The sequence below is a fragment of the Loxodonta africana genome, chromosome 7 (assembly GCF_030014295.1).
Source record: "Loxodonta africana isolate mLoxAfr1 chromosome 7, mLoxAfr1.hap2, whole genome shotgun sequence".
Taxonomy (NCBI): Eukaryota; Metazoa; Chordata; class Mammalia; order Proboscidea; family Elephantidae; genus Loxodonta; species Loxodonta africana.
The window spans coordinates 4,220,457-4,236,129 of NC_087348.1; the positions used below are offsets into that span (position 1 = coordinate 4,220,457).

Here is a 15,673-nt window from a genome sequence, read left to right on the forward strand (position 1 = left end):
TCAGGATTGCCTCTTCTCAGCTGTGCCTGCAGGTGGGCCTCTCTCTGGCCCTCGGCCACTCAGCCCCACAGCCTGGCCTCTGCCCTGCTCAGGCAAGTGTTGCAAAGCTATTTAGCTCTGCCAGTAAGTGCCGAGGGGCAGCCCACTCCACCAGGAATCCTCAGCCCGAAGGCCCTCAGACACTCTCACTGCATGGGGCGGGAGCCTGCCGTGCCATCTCCTGCTGGCCTCCTGGCTCTGCTGACGTTGCTGCTTCTCACTCTTGCTACTGCTGTGCCGCCATCTTCTGTGTTACAGCTCCTCTCTCTCTCCCCCCGTGCATCCCTTTAAGCCCAGTAGAGGGCAAAACGGACCAATCCCCTTGTTTGGGTTCTATACACCTTACTTGCATGGTCTCACCTCCACAGGGGTGCCATGCAGCTTATTTGCAGTATTAGCAAGTTGTCCAATCCCCTTGGTGTGCCTCAAGCACCTCATTTGCATATCCCCACCCAGTCATTTGGTGGGACTTACTAGACCATGGTGAGAAAGGCCATTTAAAAGCCATCCATCACAGAGTCTCCCTGGGGGTGCTGGGCCTTGAGCTCTTCTGCACGCCTGTCCACCCCGTAGTCTCAGACGTGGCCTCCGTCCCTCCGGAGGGCTCGGGCAGCATTGACAGAGGCTTCACCTCTCGGACACCACAGCTGCACAGCAAGAAAGCTCAGTGTTCACACCACTGACTCACAGCAGGGAGTCCTTCCCTCCAGAGCTAAAGCTGCCTGTCCTCATCACTCGGAGCTGTAACAGTCCATACTGCCTCAGGAGGGCAATACATTTAATGTATGATGTCAATAACAAGGCCATGTCAATGGCTGGGGTGGTGGTTCTGTGGTGGAATTCTCACCTCCCATGTGGGAGACCCAGGTTTGATTCCCAGCCAAGGCACCTCACGTGCAGCCACTGCCCGTCTGTCAGTGGAGGCTGGTGTGTTGCTGGGATGCTGAACGGGTTCAGTGGAGCTTCCAGACTAAGACAAACCAGGAAGAAAGGCCAGGCGATCTACTTCTGAAAATCAGCCAGTGAAAAACCACGGATCACAACAGTCAGATCCACAGCTGCTCACAGGGATGGCACAGGACTGGGCCACATTTTGTCCCGTTGCGCATGGGGTCGCCATGAATTGGGGGAATTGGATGGCGGGTAACAACAACAATCAGAAGCTTCATAGGATGATGCTGTTGTTAAAACAGCCTCAGAGAATGATGAAGGCAGGCCCGGGAGCAGCACCTTCAAAGGCACGAGCGTGGATGCCGCACCCCAAGACGGGAGGCAGAGGCCTGGCAGTGGGGACGGAGGTTGAGACATGCAGGCCCACACCTGCATCCAAGAAGCTTGACCCCGACATGGAGGAGGAGGAGGGAATAAAGGTTCCGTGGCCCCGTGTTGCTGAACTGTTGGCTGTTAAGTCCATAAAGGGCCTGTATTTACTCCTTCCCAGCCACAGTCCCAAGACGTGATAGGTGTAGAACGGAGAGTTATGGCAATGCAGAATGACACGGCCAACACAGATGACCACTGTGGGTGCCCAGTGACACACAGAAGGTGGCCGCGTGCTGTTCTCAGATCCAGATTGTGTGTCACAATCTATAATCCATAACCGGGCTCCCTGTCACACTCCAGGCTTCTGGAACCTTCTGGGCAAGCCGACCAGCTCTTTATCTGGCTGCTGCACGGCCTTCCCCAGCCTCACAGGGGCGCTCCTTTCCTCTCCTCTGCAGAAGCCCTGGCTCCCCTTCCTTCCTGTCTGGGCTTATTCCAATGACCTGCCAGACTCAGTCTGCCCCCTGCACTGACCCCTAGCCTTTGCGCCCCCGCCCATCTATCTGTGCTGCTGCGGACAATCACACACTCTCCCTGTCACACGTCTGTCCTCCAAGCTGTTGCTCCAGCTGTCAGCCCAGCCAGGAGCACCTCCACCAGGTCCTCCCGACTGGAATCATCTGGGACTTCTCCTTACGGAACCATCCCGAAGCTGGGTGACAACCACAGAACAGAGGTGAAGGAAGAGCCCCAGGCACCCAGCTGGGCATGAGGGATGCACGGCTGGCTGCCGGGCCCTTCCAGCTCTGGGCCGTTGAAGTCTAAATGCTTCCCTCGAGTTGAATGCTGCATTTTGTTTTGGCGGTGCCGGCAAGGCTGGCCTGGGTACACGTTACTGAAGCAGTAAGTGAAGCAAGGAGGATGCAGAAAAACCAAGTTAATGAAGAAGCAGAACAACCCAGGCGAGCTGGGAACAGCTTCACTCTCACTTCTTCATTCTCTCCCTTCCAGCTACTTGTTGTTGTTGTTGTCAGGTGCTGTCGAGTTGGTTGCGACTCATAGCGGCCCCGTGCACAACAGAACATACCACTGCCAGTCCTGCACCATCTTCCTAATCGCTGTGCTCGAGCCCATTGTTGCAGCCACTGCGTCAAGCCACCCTGTGGAGGGTCTTCCTCTTTTTCGCTGACCCTCTACCAAGCATGATGTCCTTCTCCAGAGACCGTTCCCTCCTGATAACGTGTCCTCAGTATGTGAGACGAAGTCGTGCCGTCCTCGCTTCAAAGACGCGTTCTATCTCTACTCCTTCTGAGACAGACTGGTTAGTTCTTCCGGCAGTCTGACCACTTAGGACTGAAAAACAGAACAAAACCAGTTGCCTGAGAGTTGGCTCCTGGCGCCCCCATGTGCTCCGTAGGGTTTTCAGTGGCTGATTTTCCAGAAGTGGATCGCCAGGCCTTCTGAGGCACCTTTGGGTGGACTTGAACCTCCAGCCTTTCGGTTAACAGCTGAATGTGTTCACCATTTGCACCACCCAGGAACTCCAGGGCCCTGAAGACCCCCCATAAAGCTGTTTGCATCCTTACAGAAAGCGGCCTCTGCATTCTGTGGATGTTGGCGGTGCAGATAATTCGGTGGTCGCCTCCCAACCCCGCCTGCCCCCCGTGGCTTCCCATAAACCCTTGAGAACAGTCTGTCGCGTTAATTTTTGCTGTTTGCTGCTAAGTCGTCTGACCTGATTCCATCACACGTAGCTTTCCAAAAATGCCGCAATCGGTGACAAGGATTTACAGACACGGGCTGTGCGGCGATAATTAGATGGAGGTCCTGATGCTGAATGACTTGGGTGCGTGTCTTGGTATCGGCACTGAGTAGCTGTGTGATGTTGGGCAGGTAACTTAACCTCTCTGTGCCTCAGTCTCCTCATCTCTCAAGTAGAGCTTACAGGACTCAGCTGTATTGGTTTCCCAGGGCTCCACAACCAAATAGCACAGAAGAGCAGAAGTGTGCTGTCTCACAGCCCTGAAGTTTAGATCAGGGTGTTGGCTGTGTCGATTCCCTCTGAGGCTCTGAGGGAGGGCGTGCTCCCTGCCTCTCCCCCAGCTCCTGGTGGCTCCGGGCGCTCCTTGGCTGCAGCTGTGGCATCACCTGGCGTCCTTCCTCTGTCTCCTGGGCCCTGAGTCGTCTCTTTTATGAAGACACCACTCACCCTACTCCAGTCTGGAGTCCCTGGGTGGTGCAAACAGTCAAGCGCTCTGCTGCTAACCTAAAGAGGCCCTCAGTAGAAAGGCCTGGCGATTTGGTTCACGGAGCACAGGTCTACCCTGACACACACAGGGTCGCATGAGTCAGCTCGATGGCAACTGGCTCTTTTGTTTTTCCTTTCCATCCCCTCCTGTGTGACCTCATGTCAAACTAACTGATAACGTCTTCAAAGACCCAGGTCCTGAGCAGGGCCACCCGCAGTTGCTGGCGCTGGCTCAGGGCTGCAGCATATCCAGGGCCGCGGTCGCTGGTACGGGGCTCAGGGCTGCAGCATACCCAGGGCCGCAGTCGCTGGTGCGGGGCTCAGGGCTGCAGCATACCCAGGGCCGCGGTCGCTGGTGCGGGGCTCAGGGCTGCAGCATATCCAGGGCTGTGGTCGCTGGTGCGGGGCTCAGGGCTGCAGGATATCCAGGGCCGCGGTCGCTGGTGCAGGCTCAGGGCTGCAGCATATCCAGGGCCGCGGTCGCTGGTGCGGGCTCAGGGCTGCAGCATATCCAGGGCCGCGGTCGCTGGTGCAGGGCTCAGGGCTGCAGCATATCCAGGGCCGCGGTCGCTGGTGCAGGGCTCAGGGCTGCAGCATATCCAGGGCCGCGGTCGCTGGTGCGGGCTCAGGGCTGCAGCATATCCAGGGCCGCGGTCGCTGGTGCGGGCTCAGGGCTGCAGCATATCCAGGGCCGCGGTCGCTGGTGCTGCGCTCAGGGCTGCAGCATATCCAGGGCCGCAGTCCTTGGTGCAGGCTCAGGGCTGCAGCATATCCAGGGCCACGGTCCCTGGCACGGGCTCAGGGCTGCAGCATATCCAGGGCCACGGTCGCTGGTGCGGGCTCAAGGCTGCAGCATATCCAGGGCCGCGGTCGCTGGTGCTGGGCTCAGAGGTGCAGCATATCCAGGGCCGCAGTCCTTGGTGCGGGCTCAGGGCTGCAGCATATCCAGGGTTGCGGTCCCTGGCGCGGGCTCAGGGCTGCAGCATATCCAGGGCCACGGTCGCTGGTGCTGGGCTCAGGGCTGCAGCATATCCAGGGCCACGGTCGCTGGTGCTGGGCTCAGGGCTGCAGCATATCCAGGGCCACGGTCGCTGGTGCTGGGCTCAGGGCTGCAGCATATCCAGGGCCACGGTCGCTGGTGCGGGCTCAGGGCTGCAGCATATCCAGGGCCACGGTCCCTGGCGCGGGCTCAGGGCTGCAGCATATCCCGGGCCACGGTCGCTGGTGCAGGGCTCAGGGCTGCAGCATATCCAGGGCCGCGGTTGCTGGTGCGGGCTCAGGGCTGCAGCGTATCTTTTGAGGGGAGACACAGCTCCATTCATAACACCATTTCATAGATTCGTTAGGAAGAGCCCTCGTGGTGTGACGGTTAGGTGCTCAGCTGCTAACCAAAAGGCCAGTGGTTTGAACCCACCCAGCAGCTTCTCAGGAGAAAGACTTGTTGATCTGCTCCTGTAAAGATTACGGCCTAGGAAACCCTATAGGGCGGTTCTCTTCTGTCCTATAGGGTCGCTAGGAGTTGGAATTGACCCAAAGGCGGTGGGTTTGGTTTTCGTTTTTTGGATGCACATAAAGCACTTGGTGCAGTGCGTGGCACATGGCAAATGCTTGTCCTGTTCCATCTGTTATTGTGATTACCCACATGCTTGTGTGAGACCAACGCAAACAGACACCAACATGCTGCCTCTTCGTGCATCCAAGCTGGCAGCCAGATGCCAGTGGCCCCGAAATGCCACCCTCGAGACCGGTCCGCCTCATCCTCCTCCCAGGAAATACTGGCTGGGGACCCGTGGCGTGCCAGCCCTGCTGAGCTGCAGTGAGCTTCCTGCCTGGCGGAGAGGAGTTCCCTGGTCTGGAATGAATCAGGCGAGGAACAATTAGCAATTATCACAAATAGACGTCTGCATTGTCCTCCTTTGCATGTGGCTAAGTAATGGCAGCAGGAAGGCTGCCTGGGCTTGTGGCTGCACGCATTTGGAGACACGTGGCTTGTCGAGCTTCCTCCTGGCAGCATAGGCTTTGGACTGCTGCTTGATGATCTGTTTGTAAATTATTTTCGGCAGCTGGTCTGGGTGTGTGTCTGAGTGGCCACATGTATGCACACACTTATATGTATTGGTTGTAGAGGCTATGGTTGACTATAAGAAACCCACCATTTTTCAGTCAGTCTGTTGTACTGTGGTCACTTCCGTGTGGCCGTGATGCTGGAAGCTAAGCCACTAGCATTTCAACTACCAGCAGCTTTGCCCATAGTGGACAGGTTTCAGTGGCGCTTCCAGACTAAGACAGACCAGGAAGAAAGGACTGGCAGCCTACTTCCAAAAATTGGCCAATGAAAACCCTATGGATCACAATGGAACATCGTTCAACATGCTTCCTTTGGACGTGTCATCAGGAGGGATCAATCGCTGGAGGAGGACATGACGCTTGGTGAAGTGGAGGGCCAGGGAGGGTGAGGGAGACCCTTGATGAGATGGATCGGCACAAAGCCTCAGGGATGGACTTGAATACACAGGTGATCGTGAGGTTGATATAGGACCGGGCAGTGTTTTGCTCTGTCATACGTAAAGTCACCACGAGTTGGAGTTGACTCAATGGTAGCTCTCTATCTAACCATCCTAACAACAATAATAATAACAAACTATTTGGGGGCTTGACCTGTGTCAGGCACTGCTCTAAACCCTGACTGGAATGACTTCATCGTGTCCTCCCACCAAACCCATTTCACAGATGTGAAAACTGAGGTTCAGAGCTGCAGTGTCTTGCCCAGTGTCACAGGATACGGGTCAGGAGTTTGCACCCAGGCAGCCTGAGGCCAAAGCTGGTCACTTCTGCGATAGCTGTCCCTCCAACCAGGGTCACATCGAATGAATGCCCTGCTCTTCGGTGGAATCCTGGTGCCATCATGGAGGCACGCCAAGCACCAGGGGCCCGAGAACAGAGCCGTGAGCTCGGCCTGGCAGGTTGGGTGTGGGCCAGAGAAATGTCGTGAGCCCACAGCACTTGAGCCGTGTTGTGGAAGCCCAGTCAGAGGAGAGCCGTGGGGAGAGTCTCCTTTGGGAAGGCGGGCACCTCAGGCCTCCTCTCCCATTGGAAGTGTCCCGGCAGCAAGCTTCCCCTTAAGACCTTCCCTGCCATCCCCCCAGCAGCCACTCAGGACCCCGCGGAGCAGTATTACAGAGGTGAGCTAGCAAGAGGGGTGATACTCCAGGGAACGGGCCCTCCACCAAGCCCAGTCTTCAGCAAGTCCCTGGTAGTGGTTCAGTCGTGGCCTCCAAAAGACACCTCCACATCTTGCACCCCCGAACCTGTGCGTGGGACCTGATTTAGCAAAAGGGGCTTTGCAGATGTGAATCAGTGAAGGGTCTCCAGATGGGATCAGCCTGCATTACCCGGGTGTGCCCTAAATTCAACACCTGGTGTCCTTATAAGACACACACAGAGGAGAAACAGAGAGGAGTCCATGCGATGATGCAAGCAGAGGCTGGAGGGATGTGGCCACAGCCAAGGAACGCCCGGGGCCACCAGGAGCTGGAAGAGACAAGAAGAGATCCTTCCTTAGGGCCTTCGGAGGGAGGATGGTCCAGCCGACACCTTGATTTCAGACTCCTGGCCTCCAGAACTTCGAGAGAATACATTTCTGTTGTAAGCCGCCCAGTCGGTGGTCCTTCGTGACAGGGGCCCAGGACATTTTCCTATCCTCTCTTCCTGCTTGTCTATCATCCTCGCTACATCTAACTCCTCTCCCTACCCCTGCACCCTGGAGAAACAGCCACTGCAAAAAACACCACCTTTTTCTAACCCCGCAGACTGCTGAAGGGCAGAGTTCAAGTTCTCACGTTTGACCTTCTCTCCTCGCTTGTCCAGCTTTACGTTTTATGGTTTGGCTGAAAGACCAAGAATGACCCCGAGCAGCTGGCACCTAAAGGATAGGAGAGCAGTTAGGTTAACCATGCAGGCCCGCCTTCCACATTCATATAAACATCGGCAGACTAGGCCGTCTGGCTACCCGGGGGCCATGTGGACCGCTTGCCTGGGCCCCGGCTCTGTCCCTGTTCTGTTTTTCGGGGTCAGCCATCTGAGGCCTGGGTGCAATTGGAAGCTCAGGGAGCCGGCAGGAGGCATCTCAGCCAGCAGAGGCCTAGTGAAGTCACTCCCAGCTGGCGGCTCCAGCCCTGCTCTGTGTCTGCAGAACACGGGCTGCCCACAAACATCCCCTGCCTCTTGCCGGTCACCCCCCTGGCTGGTGTGTACAGGGGTGTCACAGCTCCTTCTGACACTGGCAAACCACAGAGGGGCTGGATTCACCTGCTAGTTGCTCTTGAGAATCCGGCAGCACCTGAAGCTGAAACACAAGTAGCCTCCAGGGACAGGGCCGAGGCCCTGGTCTCTGCTTCACCAGGCCCACAGCCTCCGCGGGGTGTGCGTGCGTGCGCTTGTCCACAGGGGGCTGCTGTGTGAACACCTGGCTGTCTGTGGGTGCAGATGTGTTGGCTCTGAGCCCAAGGCCTTCCCTCTGGAGCAGCGGGAGCCCTGCCCACGTGGCTTCTGGTGGCAGCCTCCCCTCGGGAAGGCGTCCCAGAGGCCAGCTTCACCTGGCTGTTCTGCCTAGACAGCATCCTGTGACCTTTTCACTTTGGTTCAGCAAATTACAGAGCCCGAGTTAGAATAAGGAGCCCTGGTGGCTCAGCTCTTAAGTACTCGGCTGCTAACTGAGAGGAACCCACCCAGCAGCTCCACGGGAGAAAGACCTGGCAATCGGCTTCTGTAAAGATTAAACTCATTGCCGGCAAGTCAATTCCCACTCATAACGGCCCTATAGGACAGAGTGGAACTGCCCCATAGGGTTTCCGAGTCTGTAGTCTTTACTGAAGCCGGCTGCTTCATTGTTCTCCCTCAGAACAGCTGGTGGGTTTGAACCGCCGACCTTTCAGTTAGCAACCGAGGACTTTAACCACGGGGCCACCAGGGCTTCTTTCCGTAAAGATTAGAGCTTAAGAAACCCTGTGGGGCAGTTCTGCTTTGTCACATGGGGTCACTATGAGTCAAAATGGACTGGAGACACCTAACAACAACAACAGGTGTTGGTTTGGATGCCTACCCACCTGGCTGGGCTCCTACCTGTCTGCGAGTGGACCGTTTGCTGCAGAAATGAGACTTGATGGAGCGCTTTTTCCTTGAGGCCCCCCCTCCAGTTTGGGAGGCTGGCTTGTGTCTCCAGTTTCTTCAGAAAAACAGGGGTCTGGCCTTTGCGCATTGGGACCCAGTGGGCCTGGTGGGAGTGCAGGGTCCGGGGATAGGGCTCCCCAGGCCCTGGTCTTGGGGATTCTCCACCACTGTGCCGATAATCACCTCCATGGCCCTTCTGGACACAGGCCCTTGCTCACATCCCTTCTCGTGGGATCTTCTCATGGTCGTGAAATACCAGGGACTTCGAGAGAGGGGGAGCCCTGGTGGTGCAGTGGTTAAGAGCTATGGCTGCTAACCAAAAGGTCAGCAGTTCGAATTCATCAGCTGCTCCTTGAAAACCCCGTGGGGCAGCTCTCCTCTGTCCTATAGGGTCACTAGGAGTCAGGATCAGCTTGACAGCAGCATGAGTCAGTTTTCTGGGTTTGGAGAGAGGGAAGCGTGGCGTTGGACAGAGTGCGAAGCTGTGACTCTGGGTGGGTTTGAGGGTCGGTGGGCGTTGTTGCTGCCATTCTAAGAGCAATGATTGGATCCCTTCAGTGATGTGTATGCCTACAAAAAAGAATTGCTGTGCCAAACCAGAAATCCAAACCCATTGCCATGGAGTTGATTCTGACTCTTGGCGACCCTGTGTGTCACAGAGGAGAGCTGCGCTCCGCAGGATTTTCTGGCCGTAATCTTTATGGATGTGAATCTGCTGGGTGGGTTTGGAACACCAGCCTTTCAAGCAGGAGCTTTTAACAGCTCCCGTAGCCAGGGACCTTCAACTGTGCCGCTGATACTTAACTGAATCTGATTTCCGTTCTTCCAGGTGGCAATCATAGCGGGCAACTTTGAACTGGCAGAATACATCAAGAACCACAAGGAGACAGATGTCGGTACGTAAGGGCGTTGATACACCGAGGCCGGATTCGGTTGGCTGTGGAGATGCTCGTCTGCGTTCTGAATTCTCACAATAAGATTAGTTTCGAGCCCGCTTTTAGCAGAAGTTAACAGGGAGACTAGTCCTAGCATCTTTTCCATCTCTCTTATATTTTCTTAACTTGCGGCAGGGACGGGGCTATGGAAACCTTAGAAGTTACCCAGGGGAATTTGCTAGGCATTAAGCAATGTATTCAAGGTATTGCTGTTCAGTTGATGAATCAAAATAATTTGTGATTAGCTTAGACACGCTCATTGGAAAACGCCGTAGCACACACACGTCCTTGTAAACAAAGAGATGATGACTTAAGGAGACAAAAGAGAAATCCAGAAGAATCCCTCTTGCCAGCCTTCTCATTGTAGTGACTCCACTTTCCCCAGCAACGTACTCATGGTCATCCCCCCTTCTAGTCCCCCTCATGCCAACCAGGAGAATGGTCTCTGGGGCTCCTCCTCTCTCCCGACGGCCCGCCGGGGGCTGGGCCCAGTCTTTCGTCTTGGAGGAGCCTAGTGGCCTGTGTCCTCCAGCCCCGGGCTTACACAGGACCAGCAGCGGGGAGCAATTCCATTGGACCAGTGGTGGTGAGCTTTCCAAGATGGTGGCGTCTCATCCATGGGGGCGTGGGAGGGGAGCTCCGGGGCGCTTGAGAAGTCGCCGGTTGCATCCACCCCCTGTTGCCTGTGCTCCCCACCCGGTGTTTGGTGTTGGGGGTGAGTGAGACCCCGTGTTTTGCAGCGGTGTTGAGTGCTCGTCTTGTATCCATTGTCTGCCCCCACCCTGCCTTGGAGAACTGCCAAGATGCAAAGCCCACTGCTTTGCTTGCATCAGCGAGCACCCTGCGCTGAGTCTCAGGGCCTCCTGGATACTCAGCCCGATGCTGCCATGCGCCCCTCCGAGGAGCTGTAGCCAATCGCTTCATTGCTCGGAGGCCTAGGGCTTGCTGAGGCGCATCAGCACCTCCGAGCACATTATAGAGATTGATGAGTTAATGTCTGCAAAGCGGCTGGAAAATGAGCCGAGCTCTCGGAATGCCATCAGTGCTCTCCCCACCTCCTCCCTGTTGCAGGAGTGCAATACAATAGCCGAGGGTCGGCTGCAGGCTAAAAATACCGGTTGCTGAGAAGGGAGCCGGACTCTGTTAAGCAGGAACGTGAGGGAAAGAATAGAGATGAGTGAGTGAGCAGGCAGGTCCCAGCCCATGAACTGTGGGGATTGTTAACGCGTCCCCAACACAGGGCACCAGGGACTAAATGGATCAGAGTGGCCCGGGGTGCTCCTGAGCTCTGATTATCCTTATTGGGTGTCAGCTGCAAAGTGGGGGGTGGGGGTGAAGTGGCTACATTAACTCGGCCCTCTCAATGAGATATTGGGGAGACCCTTGGGGCTTCTAAACCCTGCCCTGCAGATGGGCACCCCATCCTTCCCCACAGCTGATCCAAGATACCAGCCGTTAAACCCCCTTACTGACCTCGCCAAGTCCTTCAAAGCACCGCAGCTGGTTCGAAGCCAGGTTGAAGATCTTGGTGGCTCATCGCATCCCCGTAATTAATTTTCCCATCTGTGGTGTGTGCATCTCTCTGCAAACAGGGATTTTGTTTCCTGTTATAAAAGCCATACCTGCTGGTTGAGTACATGCATTTTAATCCCCACTGACTCGCTTGATTACTCGCCCCATCATCTGTTTATTGAAACTGCTGAGGGCTTCTCCTGTTTCTAGGAGGGGGCACACATGCAGGTCTGTGGGCCTTCCACATTGCATGCTGCCCAGGGTGGAGGTTTGAGGTCTTTTCCTTCTGAACATTTAGGACTGCCTTGGGTCTCTAGGGAGGACGTGCAGCTGGCTCTCACAGCCCATCAATCAATCAAAACCGGGGGTTATTGCCTCTGGCTCCCTCCCTCTTGGGCTTTCTCAGTGCCTCACGGGCAAGGCTGCTGCAAAAAGCCCGCCCTCTCATGCCGGGCCCCTCTGCGTCTGCAAAGAGGGAAAAAAGGCCTGTGTCCTCGGGTTGTCTGACTATGGATTTGTGATTGTGTAATAGCAAACGGGCATTGTTGCAAACTGTGGCATTAAATCAGCCGTGCTGAATTTCCCAGAGAGAGCAGTGGTGAAGGGCAGGAAGCCAGGGGGCCCCCAGTGGTGGTGTAATGATCTGGAAAAGGATAGCAAGAGTAAGAGGACAACTTGAAGGATGTGATCACTGTCACCTAACTGTACATGCAGAAATTACTGGAAAGCATGTGTTTTGTTGTTGTTCACCACAATTAAAAAAAAAAAAAACAACAGAAAAACCCTGTGGAGCATTTCTACTCTGAAACACGTGGAGTCACCATGAGTCAGAATCCACTCGACGGCGACTAACAACAACATCATTCCTACTGTGAGCCTGGGACTGGGTGGTGCAAATGGTTTGTGCTTGACTACTCACCTGAAGGTTGGCAGGTCAAACCTACCCAGCAGCACCACGGAAGAAAGGCCTGGCAATCCGTTTCAGTAAAGATTATAGCCAAGAAAACCCTGTAGAGCGCTTCTACTCTGAAACACATGGGGTTGCCTTCAGTCAGAATTGACGGTAGCAAGTTTGGTTTCTTTGGTTGGACAAGGTAAGGAAGTCCCCAAGCAATGCAAACGGTGAGTGCACTCAGCTGCTAACCAAAAGGCTGGTGATTCAAGTCCACCTGTATGGTCCTCAGGAGAAAAGGCAGCCATTGAAAACCCTACGGAGCACAGTTCTACTCTGACACTGGGGTCGCTGTGCATCGGAATTGACTCCACGGCAACAGTGTTGGTTTTTTGTTTGTTTAAGAGAGAAGCCTGGACTTCACTGCCTTATCCGCCCACTTGTTCCCTGTCTTCCCACCACTCTTCCTCCAGCCGCTTCTCCCGCCTGGGCCCCGTGTTCCTTTGGGGGTTCAGAACATTCGCAGGCCTGGCCTTCTGAGAGGTGACGGTCACAGAGAACAGCAGCCTCTCTGCCCTGGGATTTAGGAGTGCCGTTGTAGTGCCTATATCTCCCTGGCACCCTCCAGCTGGGATGGATGAGTTCCTAACAAATTGCTCTTTAAGGGGAGAATGGCGCCTGGCTGTTTAGACAAATCGACACTTCCAAGCACTTTGCCTCTTTGGCTGTTGCGCAACTCTGCCCCCCACCCCCACTCCATCATGTCCCTGTCCCGGCCCCAGTTGCCCACGCTGCTTCCTTACCCCCTACCGGCCAGCGAGTCTTCCGTATCCCTGGCAGCAGATCCCACAAGAGAGCTGGAGAAGTCCCTTCTGCACCTACATAAACCCCAGGGCTCCCCAGCACCCAGCAGCGTGTGTCAGATTTGGGGGCACACCAGAATCACCAGGAGAGCGTGTGGCCCCCACACGCCCTGGGACTCTGACTCAGTAGGTCTGGGTTGGCTTCTGGAAAACCCAGTTGCTCTCAAGTCAATTCTGACCCACTGCGAGCCCTTGTCTGTCAGAATAGAACTGCTCCATAGGGTTTTCAGTGGCTGATTTTTCAGGAGATCGCCAGGCCTTTCTTCCAAGGCACACTGGGTGGACTCAGGCTGTCCACCTTTCAGTTAGTAGTCAAACGCTTAACTGTTTGAATAGCGGCCTCTGGCATCACTGTTTAAGTCCCTCCAGAGGTCTGATGCTGAGCAAGAACCTGCTCGCCCGCCATCCTGCTTCCCAGGGACCCCTGGTGTCGTGCACTGTCTCATGCCCCCACGGGCTTATTCAGAACACAAGGCGGGCCTGCATGAGGGGCAGCCGTAACAAATGACCACAGACTGGGTGGCAAAGAACAACAGAAATGTACCTTCTCACAGCTGCAGAGGAAAGTTTGAAATCAAGGTGGGGGCAGGGTGGGCTCCTCCCAGGGGCTCTGAGGGAGACCCCATTCTCCCAGCTTCTGGTGGCTGCAGCGTTCCTTGGCTTGTGGACACAGCCCTCCTATCTCTGCCCCTCTGAGTCTCCGTAAGTCCTCTTTCTCCGTCTGATCTCCCTCCACCTCACTCTTATATGGATGCTTGCCAGCGGATTTTAAGGAGCCCTGCTGGTGCAGTGGTTTAGCGCACAGCTGCTAACCAAAAGGTCCGCAATTCAAACCCACCAGCCGCTCTGCAGGAGGAAGATGTGGCAGTCTGCTTCCACAGAGATTACAGCCTCGGAAACCTTACTGGGCAGTTCTACTCCGTCCTATAGGGTCACTCTGAGTCGGAATCCACTGGACAGCAACGAGTTACTGGCCATTGAATTGAAGGCTCACCCTAAATCCAGGGTAATATCCTCTCGAGATCATTAATCACAGCCGCTAAGACCCTATTTCCCAAGAAGATCCCCTTCACAGGTACGGGGGCTAGGACATGGACATGCCTCATTGGGAGTCACCATTCACCCCATTATAGGCACTCCAGGACTATTTATCTGTCAAGACTGTCCCCTCCCTGAGAGTAGGCAGTACCTCCTTCCCCACAGGGTCTGGTACACAGTGGGGCTGAAGTAAACACCTGTTCAGTGGATGACCCCTCCCCTAGCTTGCCTTCAGGCTCCAGGTGGGCCCCTCCCCCATCCTGCTCTCCTTGACATAAAAATCCACTTCCTGAGCCCTGACCTTGGGTGTCAAGGAGTAAAACAGGTGCCATCAGCAAAGCAGATCCTGTGTTGAACTTGCTGGCTGAGCTCAGTGTCGTATCCCTCCAACCAAGAGTAGGGGAAAGGCCAAGGTCACCGAGGCACCAGGGGGCCGTGGGTCCTCGCAGCACCCACCGCAGACTTGGGGGATTGTCCTAGTCTCCTGGTGCTGCTGTAACAGACATAGTACAGGAGGGTGGCTTTGACAAACAGAAGTTCTTTTGCTCACAGTTTGTTGTTCTTGTTGGGTGCCGTTGAGTTGGGTCCAACTCATAGTGAACCCAGGTGTTACAGAGCAGAACTGCCCCACAGGGTTTTCTTGGCTGTAATCGTTATGGAAGCAAATCACCTGGCTTTGCTCCTGTGGCACCTCTGGGTGGATTCAAATTGCCAATATTTCGGTTAGCAACCGAGCATTTAATCTTTGTGCCACCAGAGCTCCTTCCTCACAGTTCTGTTGTTGTTAGGTGCAGTCCAGTCGGCTCTGATTCAACAGAAAGAGACACTGCCCAGTCCTGCACCATCCTCACAATTGTTGTTATGCTTGAGCCCATTGTTGCAGTCACTGTGTCAGTCCATCTCATTGAGGGTCTTCCTCTCTCTCACTGACTGTATACTTTACCAAACATGACGTCCTCCAGGGACTGGTCCCTCCTGATAACATGTCCAAAGTGTGAGACACAGTCTCGCCATCCTTGCTTCCAAGGAGCATTCTGGCCGCACTTCTTCTAAGACAGATTTGTTCGTTCTTTTGGCAGTCCACGGTATATTCAGTATTCTTCGCCAACACCACAATTCAAAGGCATCAATTCTTCTTCGGTCTCCCTTATTCACTGTCCAGCTTTCACATGCGTATGGGGTGATCGAAAATACCATGGCTTGGTAACTCCATAGACACATCCAAACTCCCTGAGGGACCAAATTGCTGGGCTGAGGGCTGTGGAGACCATGATCTCGGGGAATATCTAGCTCAACTGGCATAACATAGTTTATAAAGAATGTGTTCTACATTCTACTTTGGTGAGTAGTGTCTGGGGTCTTAAAAGCCTGTGAGCGGCCATCTAGGATACTCCACTGGTCTCACCCCTTTGGGAGGAAGAAAGAATGAAGAAAACTAATGATACAAGGGAAAGATTAGTCCAGAGGACTAATGGACCATATCTACCATGGCCTCCACCAGACTAAGTCCAGAACAAAGAAATGGTGCCCAGCTACCACCACTGACTGCTCGGACAGGGATCACAGTAGAGGGTCCTAGACAGAGCTAGCGAAAAATGTAGAACAAAATTCTAACTTAAAAAGTAAGAGCAGACTTGCTGGCCTGACAGAGACTGGAGAAACCCTGAGAGTATGGCCCCTGCACACCCTTTCAGTTCAGTAATGAGGCCACTCC

The 15,673-nt window shown here is 54.9% G+C and overlaps 1 protein-coding gene across 1 annotated transcript in view; it reads left to right on the forward strand.

Annotated features, from left to right (window-relative positions):
• The window catches only part of SHANK2 (SH3 and multiple ankyrin repeat domains 2), a 571,155-nt gene that overhangs the window by 143,494 nt on the left and 411,988 nt on the right, over positions 1-15,673 (forward strand). The window contains exon 9 of the mRNA XM_064287611.1: positions 9,549-9,615. Within this exon, the coding sequence (XP_064143681.1) occupies positions 9,549-9,615 (67 nt within the window). The remainder of the gene's footprint in view (positions 1-9,548; positions 9,616-15,673) is intronic.